Genomic DNA, 19104 nt, shown 5'->3' with positions numbered 1-19104 from the left:
TAAACCCAAATTTAATACAAGTGAAATTTTTTTGCTCAGTTTTAAATAAACAAACATGTTGAATAGTCGACTAAGAAGTTACAGGCTTTCTTGATGCCTATTTCTGGCCATAAAGAAAGTCTTGAAGGAACAGAGATTTTAAAATTATTTTCAAACTCAATAATTCAGGAGCTTTGAATTTCTCCAAGAATTATTAATGATTTGGGAAGCTATATCAAATACTCAAACAAAACTGCAATGACTTTTATGTAGTTCATCAAACATGAGGAAGGTTTCATCGGATTTCCAGACACTGAGAAGTTGGTTGAGAAACAAAGGTGTAGCTGTCTTTTGTTTTAAACCAGCTTCAAGGTGTTTGGAAATCAGATAAAACACTCTCCCTCGTGTTTGATATATTACATAAAAGCCATTGCAGATTGGCAGGCTTTGTTAATTTTCATCTTTAATCAGTTTCCTGTCCATACTTAGTCTAGTCTCCCTTGCAGACACTCTTTTGGCTCGTCACACAATCTTTCCTAAAAATTGCATGACGAGCCAAAAAAGCGTCTGGAGGGAGGCTATACTTTGTCGGAAGCTTAGGGGTCATGGGCTCCAGACTTTTTTGAAGCCCCTCTAATAGAGTGAACCATTTGCTCACAAAGGAAGCTCCTCTAACCCTCCCCCCCCCCCCCCCACCCACCCTAAAAAAATCCACTCGCAAATTCTGCCAGACCAAAAGCCCAGATGGGGGAGTACTCAACAAATATACCGACAGGCTCCACCCTGAATTCAAACCCCTTGCCCCTTTATATACTGTTTTTGATAGAAAAGGTAACCCATTCATATATCTTCTATTTGCACCCCTTTCACATACTTACAGTCGAAAATCTTAAGGTGGGGCTCTACCTGAATTTGAGTGAAATTTGAAGAGGTTTTAAGAATGGATAGAAGAAAGAAAATGATTTTTGGAACACTAACAGACAGTCGATAGTGGACTAACTTTAATTAATTATTAACTACAAACTCTAATTTTAAAACATTCCTAAATCTTCAACATTTCTTATTTCTTTTCATTTTACCAATGCTTCAAGAAAAACTATTTCCTTCCAAATATACCTAAAAATCACCCGAAAATTTATAAAACACCCCAAAACATTGATTTGTGTAATGAGTGAAGGGTTTTTGTACTGTTTGAAACAGGAACAAGATATTTCCATTTAACCGATTTTAAGCGGCGTGAACATGGCTTTCAGGTGTACCCTCTACTTAAGGTGGGGCTTTACCTGAATTTGAGTGAAATTTGAAGAGGCTTTAAGAATGGATAGAAGAAAGAAAATGATTTTTGGAACACTAACAGACAGTCGATAACCACGCAAGAGCACCCCAGGTTGCTAGTGGACCAACTTGGTCTCTGTCTATTAATTATTAACTACAAATTCTAATGTTAAAACTTCACTAAATCTTCAACATTTCTTATTTCTTTTAATTTTACCAATCCTTCAAAAAAAATTATTTCCTTCCAAATATACCTAAAAATCACCCAAAACTTCATAAAACACCCCAAATCATTGATTTGTGTTATGAATGGAGGGTTTTTGTGTTGCTTGAAATGCAAACAAGATATTTCCATTTGACCGATTTTAAGCGGCGTCAAAACGGCTTTCAGGTGTACCCCCACCTAAACCAGACTCTGCAAAGGGTGGGGTCGGTGAAGCGTTGGAGATCAGTAGCGGTCAGCGGTAATACTGTGGGAAGTTCAAATTTTCCAAGATGGCGACTTCTACAACAACTTTTCCTTCGCTTCTTCCTCGGGTCGCTGATGATCTTTGGTTCACTCTGGAAAAGAGGTTAGACGATGATGCCGCTCTGTCTAAGGAAGAGGAAGAGTACGCAGCATTGGTGTGTTTTAGTTTCTTATTTGTCTGTTGAAATCTTGTTCATTTAGTTTACATAAGAGTACTAGCTTATTTATATAGGAAAACGCAGTGGCTATTCGTACGGCAGCCGTACGGCGACTTGTATTTGCTATTCGTACAGGAGTCCGAAGATTTCATAGGATTTCTCTGTAATTCCTGATTCTCGCTTATCCAAATTATTATATTTACCTTTAGAACGAATAAGCGAATCCAGTGAGTGCCCTTTCTTTGAGCCAGATAAGTTTGCGTACTCTCTGCTTACTAAGCGAACGAGCCACTGGCGACACTTTAAAAATTGTTTTGCGCAATATTCACGCACACGTCACGCGATTAGAAGAGACCGTACAGCGACTGGTATTTGCTATTCATTTGGGATTCCTATGAGTATCGGCGGTAAAAGTTATCATTAAATTTAAGAATCGCTAACCTGGTTTTGAATGTTATAGTTGAACACTTAGATAATACTTGTCCAGCCATACTCTCGTGGAACAGTTTCCGTCAAGATTCATTCGTCACCTTATTGGGAAGGAGAAAATTTAAGTTCGAAGAATCCATCCTTGAACAAACTAAACGCGAGCTGTCTGACTTTCTACGAAAGGAAGAATCTAACGCTGAGAAATTCAGACAACTGATCCTGACCGGTGGTATACTGAACTTAAGCAGTTCCGTGGACTCCCGTATTCCCAACCTGCGTGATGCTATTCATACAGCCAGAAAGCCGCGAAATGGGAGTTACACGTATTGGAAGAATTTACCTGTTGGACACTCGCATTTCCGTACAGAAATTATGTTGAAGATAACAGAACACACCTCTCCTTTTGACAAAGGTATAAATTTTCACTACAATGACTGAAACTGCGCCTACTATAGAAGGAAGAAGAATTCCCGTATGAATAGCAAAAATGCGAATAATTCGTACGGGATTACCAATGTGCCGTTCAAATTAATTCATTGAATTACCAAGTTGTCACTTACCCCCCGATCCAAGCCAGTGTATTAAAACTATTTATAAGGTATAAGAAATTCTTTTCGCTCATTTTTAGCCTTCAGTGTACTAATTGTAGCCAGTTGATCTGTGAAGAAGAGGTTGCGTGACATGTGCGTATTTATGTAGCTCGGAAAAAGTTTGAAGTGTCGCGAGTGGCTCGTTCGCTTAGTGAGCAGAGAGTACGCAAACTTATCTGGCTCAAAGAAAGGGCACTCACTGGATTTGCTTAATCCTTCTAAAGGTAAATATAATAATTTGGATAAGCGAGAATCAGGAATTACAGAGAAATCCTATGAAATCTTCGGACTCCCGTACGAATAGCAAATAGGAGTCGCTGTACGGGTGCCGTACGAATAGCCACTGTGATAGGAAAAAGCTAATCTTAATTCTTAAATTAAAGTCTTGTACAGTGCGAATTACAAAGCTTAAACCTAAATTTACAGAGAGGTTTTTCTTGGTATTTGGATGTTACAGTTGTGTCTGGGAAATGTTTATTATCAGCATTTGAAAGTCATGAAGATCTCATTTTTTATTCGATCTGCAAAGACTTCCATCTGGCCTAAGTTTTTTATTAATCATTTAAATCCTCTCATACATGCCCTTCGAGCAGAGATCGAAGGTCTTCCCATTTTTTTCCTGCTAACCATTTTCAAAGACTGATCGAGATTTTGGGCCTAAAAATTGGGATGCCCTGAGGTTAGAATCCTGTCAAGTAGATATGTTTTTTTTGGCAGCTCAAGAAGATTCTGGATAAAGGCAGTGACATTTCTCCAATAGGGACGACTAAGAGCAAAGACAAACAAGAGGTGAGCTGGGTTTACACCATTCCATTTAATAGGAGTTATTTGTTTTTGCCTGAAGGAAGTTAAAATTCTGAAGGTTTTGTTGCCGTAACTTTTTCCGATGTTGTTAAGTTTTAGTAGTGTTTCATTTTTATACGTTTGGCTTCTTCCAAATGATAGAGGCTTGATGAAGAGGATGATGAGATGGAGGACGAGGATGACTCAGCTGAAGAAATTGAAGATGAAACTGATGAGTATGAAAGCCCCGGCACTCCTGATGTGGAGTCTGTTGAAGGAGAGGTAACCAGTAATAGATAGTTTAGGAGAAGGGTTTCTGATGCTATTGAACAGTTCCAGAAAAAAACCATACCCACCCCATGGAAGGTCGTCAGAAATTCCTATGGGAAGGGGGGTCTTAAAAGTCAAAATTTTTGAAGCAAAGTATGAAGCTAAACTGGAATTTCCTGGGGGGACAAGGGGTGCAAAATGAAAAACCTTCCATGGGGGGAGTATGGATATTTTCTGGAGCTGCACATTTGGAACAATGGCATTAGACATAATTTGTGCACAAAGTTGATGTCAGGAGTGCCATTAGATTTACCTAGCCTTCGTGGCAGGCACTACTTTGTGAGCATGCTCAATTTCCCTTAATCCTCCTTTCCCTTAATCCTCCCCATTACTAGCACCTGCCATTGTCGAGTTGGGCATTTTTTTATCCTGGGCAGAACAAACATGGTGGACTCGCCTTTTCTCTTTTCAACAACATGTTCCCAGGCCGAATCCTGCAGGAAAATGACGTAACATTTTCATGGCGAGGTTTGCCACAACAGCCATGCAGGCTGGGATTTACCTCGTAACGGGACATTAAATGTCTGACAACAAGCCAAATTTTGACCTTTTTTTTAGACATCAAACCTACACTTTTGTGAAAAACTATTGATCATTTCTAGCATTTTGGATTTTCTTTTCTTCTGCCTCAGTTGTGTTTTCAAAACACATTTGGGAGTTCATTTATGTAAACAAACCCACTCTTCAGCGTGTGGGCATAAAACTGAATGTATACCCAGACAAGTTACAACCAGGATGTTTGGGCTGTTGATATACATCCTTACAGGGCATGCAATATGCAATTTGTGTTGCATTGTCACACTAAGTTATGTCCTGAGTGCATTATAAACATTTTAGGGGCATTGCAGTTAATTTTGCCAGAATTTCATCTTTTTTTGTGCCTCCAAAAATGGCAAAAATGTTATGGAAGTTAAAACTTTTCCTGTTTTTCTACCCACACATCAACTAATTCTGCTTGTAAATGGTTGTCTACTCTAAGGAATGATAGGTCTTCATCACTTGGGTACAAATGAATGTTGTGCTGCTATCACTGTAGACACAAATCTTATGGTAGATCTGTACTCTCTAGTGTATGTTTCCTACTGTGCATTAGCCCAAAACTAAGGAAATGGGAAGCTACATGAGACAAAGGAAAAACTATTTGACCTCGGCTGGAATTGAACCCACGACCTCTGGACTTGATCGTACATTGGTCTACCAACTTAGCTATGAGACCAGATGGGAGTAAGCCTTGGGTGACAATGGTGGTAATTACTGGCACCAAGCCATGATCTTTTAATAGGCACTAACGAGTTCATTTTGTAGACAGAACCTTCCTTAAGCCATCGTTACACATTGAAACTTTTAGCTGAAACTTCTGTGCATATTTTTGGCGCTGGGAAACTACTTTTAGCAGGCATTGCACCGTGTTACATGGTCAGGTTCGTGAAACTTTTTCGAACTTTCTTTGCAAGACAAGTTTCACGAAAGGTAGAACGGTTTTCTACTTCTGCAATGTCTTGCAACGGTCGCAGTGGTGAAAAAACAAGAGCATCACCCTGCAACACCACTTGTGAAACTGGTTTTGTTCGTCTTGTCACGCTAGGCTGCATAAGCCAATCAGAAACTGGAATAAGTCGGCCATGATTCATGGTAACAACATATTGGACCAGTTTCAACATTGCCAAACAGGTTTAGACATTTTATGTTACATGGTGCAATGCCTGCTGAAACTTGCTTTGCAGCGCTGTTGCACACAAGTTTCAGCTAAAAGTTTTAACGTGAAACAGCGGCTTCAGAATGTGTGCAGTGCCCAGGAGCCTTATCTTTTGTAACCCACTGATGATGTTGCAAAAACACAACCTTTTCAGATCAGTAGTAGACAAATTTTGTTTATATCCTTTTCTCATTGTTTATCCCACAGGTTGAGATGGAATCCAGCCTTATTTAGTTGTCCCGTTATCTTCATCCTTGGAGATCCTACGGGAACTGAAAGAGGAGACAGCTGGTGAAATTGAGGCAATTGCCAGCTCCCGAATAGCTTTATAGCTCGCCCAGTTTGAGTATAGCAATGTATTGTCTCGGCTATGGTTCAAGTTTAGTTCAGCCAGGCCTTAAAGGCAGTACTATGAAAGAGGAGTCAGGTGCCTAGTGACATCAGAATCAGATGGATGGAATGTGTTGGTCGATCCAAAAACTTATCATGAACTCAGTTCATTTACTCAGTTTAGTTTGTCTTGTATGAAGTTTGATGTTTGACCCAGACCCAGGACTGTCACAGTGATCTTGTTTTTTGGTCAAAACTCCCCACATATTTGTCAATGGGCCTGTATTGTAACATGAAATTGCTCTTACAACATCGAGAAGAAAATACAGTCAAGCCTCCTGTAAACGACCACCCAAGATGTAAAATGTAAAAACCAATATAAGAATAATTATTCTTATTGATATCAACTCCTATCAGTTAATAGTGATTACCATTGTTTATCAGATAGGCTAGGATATGGTATACTCTACTAAAATCAAGTTTCTTCCTGACAGACTATTGAATGACCTGCTTTTTTAAGAATAAGGGTATTTTAGATCAGGCAGGAATCAACATCTATTGTCAAAATAACATTCAGGGGCAATCCCCAGGCTTCTTTCCCAGTTGCCATGTTAATGCACACGTTGTGTAGCATCTGGGCCCAGTTGATTCAAGTTTATTTACTAACCAACATGAATTCTTCCGAAAGATTTTGTCCCTCAGTCTTGTCTTAAACTTTCCTTTCCCACTGGCTTAAAATTAGCCTTTAAAAAATTCTTAACGAGCTAGATGAAAACCTCGGTTAACTTTTGATCGTGGATTAGCGTTAATCAGCTTTTGAACAACCGGGCCCTGAAGAATGTGTCCTTGGTATTTTAGCAGCAAAATAATAAATTATTGCTTTGTAAAACGTTTAAAAGTTGAATGTAAATAAACTGAAAACATACTTGACCAACTACTATTTAATTTTGTGTTGACAAATACTGTTTACATGTCGAATGGCTGTAAATGGGTAAAAGACTTGACAAAATGCTACTTGTAAAAAAATACGGCTGACAAATTTTTGAACTGCTGCACGTTTACTGCAGGGTTCATACAATGTTTCCTAAAATCCCACTTTTCCAAGTTCATACAAAGCAAAATCTGCCATGGGAAAATGATTGTCATTGACCTAACACAATGAAAATGGAAACGTTACGAGGCAGTTGCTCAAGTCCAGAATAAGCCACTCTGGATTAATGTGAACTTTGATTCTAGTTAGTAATTCCTGATCAATAACGATTGTTGTCCCCCAGTTGACTTTCCTTACAAACGAGCAAGATGAAACCTCGATTGACTTCGTAGATTAGCGTTAATCGGTTGCTGCATGTACTGCTTACTTCAAACCATAATTTGGACTATTCTGAAAATGGTCGATGAGAATTCAAATTCGCTGACTTCTTGTGGGCTTTGAAATTATAAAGTCTTAAACTATCATCAACCGCCGCTTAAAACTTTACGAGGTTTTGGCGCCAAAACAGTAACCGCCATAACTCTCTACCCACGAGATCACCAATTTTCCTTTCGCTAAGAAATAACTGTTGGATATGACTTTATACAGATTTGGTGGCTCCTAAAGGAGCCGTTGTTTGTTTTTGTCGGTTCTTCTAATACTCCTGGCTCTGTGAGGAAGCCTTTCCGCCTTTCTTCTCAGTCTTCTTGGGCAGTAGAACAGCTTGGATGTTCGGAAGAACACCTCCCTGGGCGATGGTAACTCCAGCGAGAAGTTTGTTCAGCTCTTCGTCATTACGAACCGCAAGTTGAAGATGGCGAGGGATGATTCTGCTTTTTTTGTTGTCACGAGCAGCATTACCCGCCAGTTCCAAGATCTCGGCCGACAAGTACTCGAGGACAGCAGCGAGATAAACTGGAGCACCAGCGCCAACTCGCTCGCCGTAATTACCTTTGCGCAGAAGACGGTGGATTCTCCCGACTGGAAATTGCAGCCCTGCTCGAGATGAGCGGCTCTTCGATTTGGTTCCCTTGGCTTTACCTTTTCCGCGTCCAGACATCTTGATTTCGATTACAAAGTCGTAGCAAGTAAGGAAGTTTTGATGTTGCAAGTGAAGGAATTTTCGTTTTTATAGCAGCGACTAGGATCGAAATGCACCAATCAAATTTCTTCTTTTATTTTGCAATTGGCCAATCGAAATGTATTCTTGTTCCCTCGAAGGTCCGCACTCTTAATTATGCACGTGAACAACATTGCCAAATTCACAGCCAAAGACAAGTTCGGATTTTAATTTTATCGGCAAAATCAAATTATTTTTAGGCCTTACCAACTCGATCTACTTTTCGATATCGTCTGCTTGCCATGTGAAGTAAGCAACTTTTAACTTAAATAGAGATCGGTTACTTTTACCGCGCAAAACTTTCTTCAATCTAAGGTCATTAAAGGTTAACATTACATCATATTTAATTTGACTTGCTAGATTCCAATATGTATTATAATAACTTTTTTTCTTCGCGGCTATGATGATTTCTTGACTTGACCTGACTTCTATGGTGTCATGGCTAGTTGCAAGCAGAAAATCACCAGAGAAGACAAATCCAGACCCAGTTTGTTATATAGCGTGCGTTTTTTCACTCTATATTTATCGCGAAAGCATCACGAGATCTTGAATGTCAACTCAGCCAACTGTGACGCGTATAAACAAGATCTTTATTTGGTCGCGTTTTTTTTTAAAAATAGATAGTTTGTACTGTCACTGCGAATTTCACAAGGATTACGATCAAATTTGACTCTTCTGTGCGCTTTGCCCAAGCTACAGTCACCGTTACCACTACCAGGATACCCGGGCCAGGATACTGAGGACCAGGGGGGGGGGGGGGGAGGGTACACCATTATAGTCTATTTTGTAGCCAGTTATAGACCCCATCTTAGTCACTTTTGGGAAAACGTAATTTTCGGGATCCCAACTAAGTCACTTTCTATTTATACATCTACTTTATCAATCCTTTAAATAGGTCATCCTAAAATGAATTGATTGTTACATTTAATAAACAACAACTTCTGAACTTTTTAACCGAGACCATTTTGAATCCCTACTTAATAGAATTTTCTTACCCCAAAAATCCGAAAATGTGCGACCCCATTCTAGTAACTCTATTGAAAATGCAACCCCATTCTAGTCAATCCAGTCGTGAAAATGCTACCCCATCCAGCGGCTTATCCCCATTAGCCTCTTATAAGGAAGTACCCCCCCCCCCCCCCGGACTGAGGATCCCATCTCAGTTGACGATCTCCAACTTGGGACTTCTCTTTCACCGGTTCGGACGCACTACTCAGCCACTTTCCTACGTCATTCGGGATACTGGGATACTTTGTTCTTCATAACTCACAGTTTTCCTAGACTAGTTTCCAGCACTCTCGGAACAGATAGTAGGGATGTCCTCTTCTGGCGGAATCCCCTTTTCCTGAACATCCGCACAGGGAAGAGTCATTCTACTTGGAACAGTAAGATAAGAGCAACGAGAAAGGCTAAAAGAAAATATGAAAAAAAAAGAAAAGAAAAGAAATTGTGGGTACTAACCCCAACTACTGAACTAAATTGATTCGCTGTTCCTTTCGGGGGCGGATCGTTTTGGTATAAACTAATACAGTTTGATGATCTGTTTGGATCCCTCAGCTGAAAACTTTATGTTCATAAAAAAAGTTTTAGGGAACGGAATTATCGTGTTTCCCGAATCTACTAGCTGCTATTGGGCAAGCTGACTCATTTGGCATATTTATCGAGATATTTGCCTCTACGAAAGCGAAAGGAATTATTTTTCTAGTGTCACGAAACGGCCGAAACTTAATTCGAAATATTAAGAGGCCTTACCTTCCAGACGAGGGATTCACCGAAACGAACCGTTGCATGCCCTTGTCCTTTTCACTCTTTTCATTTTGTTGCAGTTGGCAATGTTTTTTCTCCTTTTTTTTATCTGTTTGTTTTTCAAGTCCACTGACTTTGTTATCGACTTTTCATGACTTTTATTTTGTTTTGTACTTACAGGGAAGTATCACGCGAATATTGGCACTGATGATCGGTCATTTTAAAAAACCCAATAATGTTTGTCTGTCAACAGCAAAAAAAAGTTATCTAGTTTAGTTATACATTTTAACCCCACCGCAATAAAACTGTCGATAAGTGCCTCTGGCCAGTAGGTCGGTATGGATTGAAAGTTGAAAAATGTTCCGCTGACATTTTTCAAGTTCTCGCATTTTCGTTTCCAAAATGCGCTAGAACAGATCGCGAGTTGTTCCTTTCAAGAACTGAAATGATTTATTTCCTCTCTTTGTTCTAGAATTATTTTGTAGCTATAAAGTGAAGCTCTCAGCTTATTTCATCATTTTTAACAAAAGAGTTAAAAAAAAACCATGACTACCCTTTAACTTTGTAAGGCGTTATTACAATAAATAAATAAAAGTTAATCAGGTAAAATAATAAGTAAAACAAAACAAAAGAAACAAAAAACCTTAATTACTTGACGCCACCGGCTCTTTGAAAGTATCGTCATAGGCCCGGCAAAGCAAGAAAACAAAAAAAGTTCAGAAGAAATTTTCCTTGTTTCATTTTCTACCACGACACGCGTACGCACATAACTATGATTTATGTCAGCACTACTTGAGGGCGTTATTGTCTCATTTCAGTGTATGTATAATTAATAAACGCAGCAATCGGCTGAAAAAGAAAGATACTGAGAGACAATGATGGAGAAAACGAAGGTAGCTTTCAAGCTTTGCAGGTTTCTCTTGACAAGTGATGAAATTATTTTCCTGTCACTTGCTCTATAAGAAGGCATCATTCAGCGAGGATCTGAACTTAAACTTTAGGAAAAGAAATAAGGTTCGATTTCGTACTTATTTACTTGAGTTCCTGTTTTAGTAGTTTACAAAACTGATCATCAGTTTAATAGCCCCGTTCACGACAGAAGCCAGTCGCCTTTAACTTCTCATCGATGGGACGAAAGGTTGGTACATTATTTGGAATTCTTTTATGTGACGGAGTGTATATATTACTTCACTGAAATAGGTTTTAAAAAGCAAAACCAAAATAGACAGCTCTCTACTTCACCTCATCCTCCTCTGTTCGGCACGAAAGAACGAAAGACGGAGCCCTTTTTCCGTTTAGTAGGATTTTACTGGTTTTCGGTAAATTGCTACCACGTGTTAGAGACAGAAAACATTTCCTTAGATCGACCTCGTTACTAGACGAGTTTCGTAGGGTACACACTTCCTCGCTGTTCCCGCACTGTTTATGATATCTCGAATCAGCTGTGATATCTAGCGGAAGAAGTTAGATCAAATCGTCTTGGGCGGGGTACCCGTCAGGAATTCACAATACACAGGTAAATTGGTACGAATTTCTGATTCACTCTTGTGTAAAGTTTATTCATGTTCAGTTCAGTATAGTTGTGATTTTAAATACTTCTACTGTCCAGATTTTCTTCTAACGAGTTATCATGAATGAATGAACGAATGAATGAGCGGCAAATGAAGTATGATATATTAGTTCAGAGATTAAGACACCACTCAATTCCAAATAAAAATTTTGTGTGATCGGATAGCTGCTTATTTCACCGAAATATTAAATTGAGGAAATGAAAACTTTCATGTCACGGCCCACGGATGACCTCAAACTGTAAAAGTGAAAACTGTTTCTTTTCCTTCTTTTCAAGTACAACAACTTTGTTAATTATTTAAGGTTTTTATCGCAAACTTTAAGTCTTTATTTGATTCGAATGCAGGGAAAGTTTAAAATTTACCGTATCGAAGGGTAAAATGTTTTCTAGTAACCGGAAGTTCTTTCACGGATTCATGGAAAATTCTTAGGTTACTTCCGTTACTAGGCAGTTAAGTCAAAACCACGTCATTTTTCCCAGAATCTTATGCCAAGCCGACTTCTTTTACTTGGGAGGGCCCCACACCTCAATATATTAATAGAATGGACAATAAGTAAACAATGATTGACCAATTAGTTATTCTCTTTTTCAGGGTGAGGCCCATTAAGCCTTCCTGTCGTCAAACAAAGTTCCGGTCCGCATTATTTCCGGGAAAAGAGAAGTGAGGTCCTGGGAATCCCCCTTGTACACAGCTGTTTTAAAAGTTTAACGATCGACCAGAAGAAATTCAACGAAACTTTATCTCTTGTTTGAAATGTGCGCTTCTTATGCTTCCACGAAATATATCAAACAAACAGTGACTAAGAGGCTGAAACTTAAAGTCATAAGTTCGAAAGTCCAGTTGCATGAACACAGGCCGAAAAGGTTACGATTTCAAGTTGGGCATATAAAAAGGGACAGGTCACCGGCGACACTAGAAGGTATTTTGAGAGTGGAACCTAAACGATCAGAAGACGTAAAAGCAAGAAATATCCACCAGGATCTAAAGGGTATTCTCCGCAAGCCTACTTACAATCCAAACAATCCAAGCAGTGAAACAAGAAGGTGCCCTCGACTTCCTGCCACAAATTTTCGGAAAACCAGGGAAACGGCACATTATCGACCTCAAGCTACAGGCCACAGGGATCGTAGAGGCCGTTCAAGCCATCAAGGAGAGCAATCTGTTGAAGCATCAGGCTGTGGGGAGAAAAGTAAAAACGTTGTTTCGCCGCCGAGACGTCGAGGTAATGTGCCACATTGGCCGGTGAGCCCTCTTAGCAGAAACAGAAGCTCTGGGAAGATCATCCCGTCTCCAAAGCGTCTGATTCGAAAGACAAGTGTTCGTTCTCCTACTAAGAGGTAAAGGAACTTTTCTGTTTGTGTTTAATAACATTATCATAACGTCCGCAGTGCTTACGTGCTGGCCAAAACGTCCCCCATCATTAACGTGCAACTCGTATCTACTTTTTTACCATAATGAACTAAAAAAAAAAATGTTGTGCCGCTAGCACTAAGGCAAAAAGGATGGATCAGAGAATTAACTACTTCTTAAATTATCGGATCCATCATTTGTGTCGTTACTGCTAGCAGCACAACATTCATTTGTACCCTTTACATTCACATTGCTGCAATTATCACCATAATCACCCACCACTTGCTCCTATCGGTACAGCAACGGACGATTAAATCCGGAGGTCGTGGGTTCGATTCCGTATGAAAAAGTTTTCACAATGTTTACAATCGCCAAAAAATGTAAAAATAACAGTCAAAATAATCAAGTATCATGAAAATCACATGTCACAATCGATACACGCATCATTGAGTCAGAAAATAGCGAGTTCTTTGAGTCTGATATCCTTTATACTGCGATACCCTGGAGACGTCTAAGGCAAGGGTGAACGGTTCATGAGTTCAAGGTAAGATTCAGTCTTTACATTAAAGGCCCTTACTAGGGCTAACACTCAGTGGGAAATTCGGCTTTTCAGCTAGCACTTCAGATATCATCCACTGCACATGCGTATAGCCGTGTAGATCATTATAGAGATGTGTTTTGTGGCTCCTTAAATTTCTTGGTTGCATGGCTGATGTATTGAACTATTGTTTTGTACAGTAACAATTACTCTGCAGATTTTGACTTTTCTGACCTCTCTTCCTTTTCAGACCTTTAAAAAAGGCTTCCCCAGCTGCTGCAGTAATTCCAAGTGGACCATTCGAAACATTTTTCAAAGACAAAGTTGTTCTACGCAGAAACGAAATCAGCCGGAATTCGGAAACTGTAAAAGGAATCCTTCAGAATATTTTGGGAGAAGTACGCAAGAAAGACAAAAGATTTGCCTTGGAAATACTCAATTCAGGTAATAATAATAATAATAATAATAATAATAATAATAATAATAATAATAATAATAATAATAATAATAATAATAATAATAATAATAATAATAATAATGATGATGATTATGATGATGATAAGTAATGGCAATTGGACTGAGCGGAATGCAATTCAGGGATTGATCGGGCGAGTTATTTTTTTCTTTTACGAGCACCGTGATTACTCCTGGATTGAACTACACGAGGTCACATTACCAATTAATAGTTTTAATAACAAAAGTCGAGGTCAGAAAGTCTGAGAGAAACTCTTTTTAGTGAAAATGTCAGCAATTTATCCAAACAGTTTTGCAAAACACTACAGAGACAGCAAGAAAGAACCCATTTAAATGCACGTAATTGACGCCTCAAAAAATGTGTCCAATCACAGGTACGGTAAAGAACGACGTTTTTCAGTTTATATAACTTGTTTCGGAATATCCTAAGGCCGTCGTCCATGGTGCCACTGACACAGCAGCATAGGGTTTTTTAGGAAGTAACCCCGCTATCTATTATAGTTTCAAGAATGTTCGAGCTTGCCGCACCTCGGCCTCGTAGCCCAGTCGATAGAGGTCATAGAGTAATAGAACAACGGTTGATCAAATCCGGCGGTGGTGGCTTCGATTCCTGTCTTGGTAGAATTTTTTTCTTTTCCATTTTCCCTTACTACATTATTAATTTGGTTCATTCTATTCCAGGTAGTTACTATGAACATTTAAAAGTTTCACACCCTCGTGAGTTCGATGTCATGCTTGTATTTGAAGCGCATCGCTTCAGAACATTTTTCAGCATTGAGTATCCAGTGAGGTTAAGAGACCCGAGTGTAGGCTTCGCTAAACTTAAGTTTAAGGATCATGTGACGGAAGGGCGACAGATCTGGGGTAAGTTTCTCACCAAAGATGGAAAATACTTGTCGCCTCGGAAAACAGTCAACCGTTTCCACCGTTTGGTGCGTGAGGCAGTGAAATCGATGACAACTTCGCAGCGGACAAGGATTTCGAATATTCGAAATGGAAATGCAAGTTCGAAAAGTCCTGCTGTTACGCTGACCATTGATGGGAAAATTGATTTGGATCTCGTCTTAAGCCTTGAGGTGTTGGAATGGCCTAAATGCGCAAGCGCGTGGGGAAACTTTGCGACAAACAAGACATCGCCAACGCAGGGAAAAGTTGAAGAAATCAAGATGAGAGAGCCAAAGGTTCACCTTGTAGCGAAACATTGTCCTTCTGAGAGAGGCATTCCCTTTGACTCTCAAGTGTATTGGCGAATTTCCTTTTCAGTGGCAGAGAAAACACTCTTGAGGCCATCAGGCAGTGAGAAGAAGTATTTCAGAATTACAAAGGCAATATTCGAGGCCATGAAAGAGCGCTTCAAACCTCTGACGTCGTTCCATTTGAAGATGTTATTTCTTCACCTTCATTATGAGAATCCACGCGCGAAAAGCAACGACAGCATTCTTGGAGAAAGTGTGGTGAAGTTTTTTGAAAGTTTGATCGATCGCTTAGAAAAAGGTAGGCTGCCACACTTTTTTGTCCGAAATCTGAATCTCTTTGCAGAGATGGCTCAAAACAAACGCACCGTACGTTTGGCTGAAAAGCTGAGACGTGTTCTTGTTAAACCACTCGTTGAAAATGCGGAAAATTTTCTGAGAAGTTTGAAACTGTGAATGTAAGAGGTCTAACTTCTCCATCCATAAACGGTGACGAAGGTACGGGCCGGTATTTTCGCATAACTGAAAGTTGACGAGGGCACATGTACATGAGAATTACAGGTAATTGCACAGGGACATCCAAATCGAACGTTTTAAACTGAATTACTGTCTCCCGTGTTGCCAGATCGTTTTGTGCCCTTTAGAGCGGTTTTCAATTGAGTGTCGAAAGTAATTTCGCGTTTGCTTTGGTTTTGCATTACTACGCTCTGTGATTGGTTGACAAAACTCGCGCCACTTTCTCTACCAATGGGAATCCAAACCAAAACCAATCGTGTTTTTGGCGCACACGTTTTCCCGCGCTTGGCGCCAGTTACATGTATTTGCTTCGAACTTTGATTGGCTCGTTGTGTTGTTTACATCTGTTGTGATTGGCCAAAGTAATTCCTTTGGTTTTGGTTTTACGAAACTGAATTGGAAACCACTCTAGTCTCGCTGTACTACACTCTGTAATTGGTTAACAAAACTTGCGCCACGCACGCGTTTTCCCGCGCTTGGCGCCTGTTTCATGGATTTGCTTCGAATTCTGATTGGCTCGTTGTGTTGTTTACATCTGTTGTGATTGGCCAAAGTAATTACTTCGGTTTTGGTTTTACGACACTCAATTGGAAACCGCTTTAAAACTGAAGGACATATTTGTGTAAGCTAACACAGTTTGATCTGCTTGGATGCCTTAGCTGAAAACTTAAGGATGGTGCCTACTAATACCGAAGTATTTTTGTGCGGTTTATGACTATGCGGGAAAAGCAGATCTAAGCAAGGGCTTTTGGAATCCGAAAAGAAAATTGGGGGAAACCATGCATTTTTCAGAGATAATTGAGCAGTAATATCTCTAAAAAGCGCCAAAATATAAAGCAATGTATGGGAGTTTTTCCTAAATTGAAGCTTAATTATCTCTGAAAAATGCATGGTTACCCCCAATTTTCTTTTGAGATACCAAAAGCATTTGTTAAGTTATGCCTTCTCCGTAAAGTTTTAAACCGCGCAAAAATATTCCTGTATTAGTATGCACCACCCATAGGAAACCCGAGTATCTCGCGATGCGCAGAACGTATGCGCAGTAACAATAGTAGGCACCGTCCTTAAGTTGCAGAACGTTTTAGAAAACGTTTTAGAAAACGGAATATTATTCCCCGACGAAATTTACTACCTTTCATTTGTTTTAACGAAAATGCTAGCTGACCTTTTTTTTTTCGCATTTTGAACTGATCCTTCGAAAACGAAAGGAATTGGTTTTCCAGTGTCTTGAAATTTGGAGCAGACATTTTACCGAAGAAAACTTCATGATTTTCTCAGTGAGAACTTCATGCAAATTTTTGAGGAGATTTAGGCCTTCTGAACAGATATCCATCGACATGGAACGCTGGTTGCCTCTTGCTGTCGTTTATTTGAGAACAACTGATACTTTTTAGTTTTTATTGTAAGTCCACTGTACCGAAGAAGATGGCGACTGGTGCATATACCAATAATCCTTAGCGTACGCAAAACCTAAAAACGCCCATAAAATGGGGGACTAAAATCGCACAGAAAAGTTCTAAAACCTTCAAACTATAATGTCGTTAGTAGAAGGACGAAGTAGTTCTCCATAATTTCGGCTTTCTTGTTTGTTGGTTGTGTTAGGTTCAAAAGGAATCGTCACCTTTTTCCCTACGGTGGATCATCATAGGTCTTGCAGAAAGCGTTTAGGGATGAGAACCCTGGAACAGCGTCCAGGGTTCTCCTGTTTTCCTTTTTGTTTTTCGATCGCGCTGTAAAGCGTTTTATGGAACACCTGCTACACTTATAGGTCGCCGGGGCGAGGTATGGTCAAAATTCTCTCATTCGCGTCTGCTTTACAGCTAGACCGAGAGCAGTCTCTTTCTTCTATTATTTTTGATCAAACGAAGTCGAGAAACGCGAGCGGCCGTTTATTTTCAAAAAACACTCATTTCAGCTGGCAAGTACGATGTGAGGAAAATAGGACGACTGCTCGCAGTCTTCTTTGAAACGGGTGGTTAAAAACAGTTTTTGGTACTGGGGCCCGTTTCTCGAAAGTGCCGGTAACTCACATGACCTGACAACTGATTTGGTGATAAATGTTTCTTAACAGAAGACTTTCTATGTTAGCTTTGAATACTAAATTTTAACATCTTATAGTTCTATGAAAACATTGGCCAAGTACCATGTCTGTAATCACTATGAAATCGGCGAAAAAAACATTTAAAAATACTGTATACTTAACGGGCCCGGTAGGTACTGGGACTTTCGAGAAACGGGCCCCTGGTGTCCAACGCAGGTTGTACTCCTGGTACCATAAAGTGGTGTTTACTGAGGAAAGGCATGTGCTTTTGGGTTTACTGAATTACTTGGGTGTGGCTGGGACAGTAGCAGAGTGTTTGTCCAGAAGGGTGGGAATAATCTCGTACCCAGATCTCACTCTGCAGTTTTGGAAATGTGAAAATGTCTGACCGTGGGAGATTTGGGTACGAGATTAGGGTGGGTGTGATTAGGAAGCGAGTCATTGAAAAATATCTATAATTTTGTCAACAATCACATCTGCTAGAAACGCAAGTTTAAATTATTGAACATTATTCATTCCTTTAAACTATACCTGGTGTTACATTGCAAGGTTGTATTTGGACAACAAACTAGGTAAAAAGATGGCTCTGGAAAGAAAAAAAAATTAGTTGTATATGTTGAATTTCTTTACACAAGTTCCACAAAGTTTGAAAGTCAATTGAATGTAACTCATGAAATGAATGACATCATGCCATGTAGAAAAAAGTGTTCATTAGGTACACAACATTTTTTTTATGGAAAAGAACATTCGCTTAACTTTTATAACTAAAACCACGTTCGGTTTAAAACTACTTTTATTAATAGAACATTTGTAAAATCTATTCTGCGATTTTCCTTTTTTACCGTTTTGTTCTTTTTGTTAATTTTCAAGGACATTAAATAAATGAATTATTTTTGACATTGGAGGTTGTGTTACAGAACTTGATGTGTCCACCAAAACGGTTTTCTTTACAAAACCTTTTACTTTTCTCCTATAGGCAAGCGTTTCTCAAAGCTTCCGAAGAACTTTCAGGCCCGAAAAGTATTCTTGTTATCCCTTTTTACAGATTGCCAGTTGTTTTTCATACAAACTAACTCAATGTGTTCTTAATCTTAGAAAACTAAAAATGTCTTTGCCTTCAAAACAGTCAACAACTGCATTTTGTGTATGTAAAATAGTTTTTCAGGTCCGAAATCTTTGGGAGTTTGAGAAACGCACGCCAGATGCCAGTTTTGCAGCCCCTCGTGTACAGCATAAGAAATTTCAACATTTGAACAAGCTGTCCTTCGTGAGAGATTAAAACTGCCAGGATCTAAATTTTTAACTCCAAAAAGACTTCTTTTGATAAATAAAACTTCTGCTTGACAATAAAGCCTCAAGGTAAAAAAAAAGAAAACAAAACAAACAAAAAAAAAACAACAACAACAACAACAACAACAACTTGTTGCATCAGTTGACTCAGCCTCTTTCAGGCTGAATTTTAATATTCCATGAGGAGGCTTCAACCTGGTGTTACTGCGGTTGTTGGCTCGGAAACCATTTGACAAAATATTTGGATGAACACATC

The 19104-nt window shown here is 39.3% G+C and overlaps 2 protein-coding genes and 1 pseudogene across 3 annotated transcripts; 2 read left to right on the top strand and 1 right to left on the bottom strand.

The window, feature by feature from the left end:
• The first annotated feature begins 1701 nt into the window (after positions 1 to 1701).
• LOC146451675 (anaphase-promoting complex subunit 15B-like) lies at positions 1702 to 6721 on the top strand. Of its 2 annotated transcripts, XR_014859981.1 has the most exons (5): positions 1702 to 1878; positions 3618 to 3689; positions 3846 to 3965; positions 5917 to 6641; positions 6684 to 6721. XR_014859981.1 is itself a non-coding variant. In XM_085098883.1 (4 exons), the coding sequence occupies exons 1-4, from the start codon at positions 1750 to 1752 to the stop codon at positions 5941 to 5943; spliced, it is 348 nt and encodes a 115-aa protein (XP_084955009.1). In that variant the 5' UTR covers positions 1702 to 1749; the 3' UTR covers positions 5944 to 6721. The 2 variants fall into 2 exon arrangements, 1 of the variants encoding a protein (XP_084955009.1); XM_085098883.1 differs by having other exon boundaries at positions 5917 to 6721.
• A 244-nt stretch (positions 6722 to 6965) lies between these two features.
• LOC146451674 (histone H2A pseudogene) lies at positions 6966 to 8125 on the bottom strand (annotated as a pseudogene).
• Positions 8126 to 12634: 4509 nt separating this feature from the next.
• On the top strand, positions 12635 to 18962 carry LOC146451673 (cyclic GMP-AMP synthase-like receptor; the record flags this gene model as incomplete). The annotated part of the gene is made up of 3 exons (XM_085098748.1): positions 12635 to 12783; positions 13585 to 13778; positions 14490 to 18962. Coding segments are annotated over 3 exons (1311 nt in total), but the record flags the coding sequence as incomplete, so codon positions are not given.
• Between the last annotated feature and the right edge of the window lie 142 nt (positions 18963 to 19104).

This window comes from Pavona decussata, unplaced genomic scaffold, assembly GCF_977016875.1.
Source record: "Pavona decussata unplaced genomic scaffold, jaPavDecu1.1 SCAFFOLD_386, whole genome shotgun sequence".
Taxonomy (NCBI): Eukaryota; Metazoa; Cnidaria; class Anthozoa; order Scleractinia; family Agariciidae; genus Pavona; species Pavona decussata.
The sequence above is the reverse complement of the archived record's forward strand: the minus strand, read 5'-3'. Positions and strand labels throughout refer to the sequence as shown.